The sequence below is a fragment of the Arachis duranensis genome, chromosome 7 (genome assembly GCF_000817695.3).
Source record: "Arachis duranensis cultivar V14167 chromosome 7, aradu.V14167.gnm2.J7QH, whole genome shotgun sequence".
Lineage (NCBI taxonomy): Eukaryota > Viridiplantae > Streptophyta > Magnoliopsida > Fabales > Fabaceae > Arachis > Arachis duranensis.
In genome coordinates, this window is record NC_029778.3 from 75,955,910 (window position 1) to 75,957,988 (window position 2,079).

Below are 2,079 nucleotides of genomic sequence, written 5' to 3' on the forward strand. Positions count from 1 at the left end.
CTAATGAGTATTGAAGCAAGAGATACCAAAATAACCCTTGTGAAGCATTCAAACAAAAACTCAAATATATCTCCCTCTCTTAGGTGTCAAAAACTCAAAATGAAATAAATTAAATCAAAGATAGGGCATTTTTAATAATCACTAGAAATTAGAGATAAATAAGTAATGTGTATAGCAATATTTATATAACTAACTTAAATTTATATTTATTTCAAAATACAAATAGAAAAATCAAAAGGATAGCTTATCTTTTTATTTACAAAAAAATTGATTAATTTAATAATTAATTATTCTATTAAAAATAATTATTTATTTCAATATGGTGATATTACAGGATTTTAAATGTTAATAAGGTGAATTAATAAAAATAGATTTTTTCAATTTTTTAATAATTAAAAAATAAAATATGATTTTTTATAATTAATTTTATAAGTAAAATTAAGAAAAAATATTAAAGGATCAAAAATCATACTTTACACCTTTAATTAAAAAATAAATAAGATAAAATTAAATAAGATAAGATTAGGAAGAAACAGATTTGTTTTAATTAATTAATAATCTGAAGCCCTCTTTATTTTCCTTTATATATTTATATATAAACACACTCGAAACTCACCACACAGCTTCTTCTTCTCATTTGCAAAAATTTTTCCTCCCCCAGAATCGTAGGTAGATATAGATCTGGGATAGCGCCCTTCAGCTACGGTAATTACGAAATTAAGATTTATAATAAAAAAAATTTCTCTATAATTTCTCTTTTTTCAATCATTCGCTTTCATACGCCTCTCTCGAATTACCAGATCTGACGTTTGCTTTTTCCCGATTTTCAATTGTTTTTGCTTGGTCTTGTTTTTCGATCTCTTAGTTGTGACATGATCTGATTCCGATTGTTGCTTCAGTTTCCACAGTTTCCCCCGTGCGAGTTAGGGTTTGAATTTTATGCTATTTTAAATGCGGGACAGATCTGGATGTTACTTTGCATGCCTTCTTTCTATGATTTGCTAGATTAGGTTTTACTATTATTATTTGATGTAATTGATATATGATTCTATATGGTTATGGCAATTGATGCATCGTTGATTTCGCAATTTGAAAAGTTGTAAATCCTCCATAAGAGTTTGATTGCATACTTTGTATTATTCAATGCATAAGGATGTATCGGTGGAAAAAAATCGGTTTGATTGTTGTTGATTTAATTTAGTTAGAATATACGGAGCTGCGAATGCTGCATAATTGATTGAGTTGCCAATGCATGGATTGATTGCATCGATTACTATCCTTTTTGTTCAGGGAATTTTTGTGGATCCGAAAATAATACTTTTTTCCATTGCCTTCCTCTGTTTCCTGGTTGAAAGCATGAAACAAGATTATCTCAAAAGTCCATGATTTAAGATTTAGCTGTCTTTTATTTAGTTGACGAGTTAGTACTATGCTGGGGTGTTTTTGGAATTTTCCTCCGGTGTTCTTCCAATGATCTTATGAATGCATATTGAATGTATGATGCAGGTTAAACCGGTGTAGGTTGGTAAGATGGGAGGTGGGTTTAGAGTGCTGCACTTGGTTAGACCGTTCCTTTCGTTTCTTCCTGAAGTTCAGACTGCTGACAGGAAAGTGCCATTTAGAGAGAAGGTCATATATACCGTTATCTCTCTTTTTATTTTTCTGGTTTGTAGCCAGCTCCCTCTGTATGGAATCCACTCAACAACAGGTGCGGATCCATTCTATTGGATGCGTGTCATCCTTGCTTCCAACCGTGGAACTGTCATGGAGCTTGGAATTACCCCCATTGTAACTTCTGGGTTGGTAATGCAACTTTTGGCTGGGTCGAAGATCATTGAAGTTGACAACAATGTACGAGAGGACCGTGCTCTGTTGTAAGTTTTCTTGGATCTTATGAACTTTCATTTTAATGCTTATATTTTCATTTACCAATGTCGGTTTCAATTTGGCATTGATCGCATTGTTTCATTGTTATTTGAAATTAATTATCTTCTGTAATTGTGTGCTACATGTTGATATGGTGCTGGTATTTGTTATGAGGTCTGCATAACTCTAGGGTGACAAAGTTCCCTTCTTTAC

General features: G+C 31.6%; 1 protein-coding gene across 1 annotated transcript in view; it reads left to right on the plus strand.

Moving 5' to 3' along the window:
* The first annotated feature begins 564 nt into the window (after positions 1-564).
* LOC107459726 (uncharacterized) overlaps positions 565-2,079 on the plus strand; it is a 3,869-nt gene continuing 2,354 nt past the window's right edge. The window contains exons 1-2 of the mRNA XM_016077971.2: positions 565-705; positions 1,507-1,874. Coding sequence (XP_015933457.1) covers positions 1,531-1,874 — 344 coding nt within the window. The 5' untranslated portion in view covers positions 565-705; positions 1,507-1,530. The remainder of the gene's footprint in view (positions 706-1,506; positions 1,875-2,079) is intronic.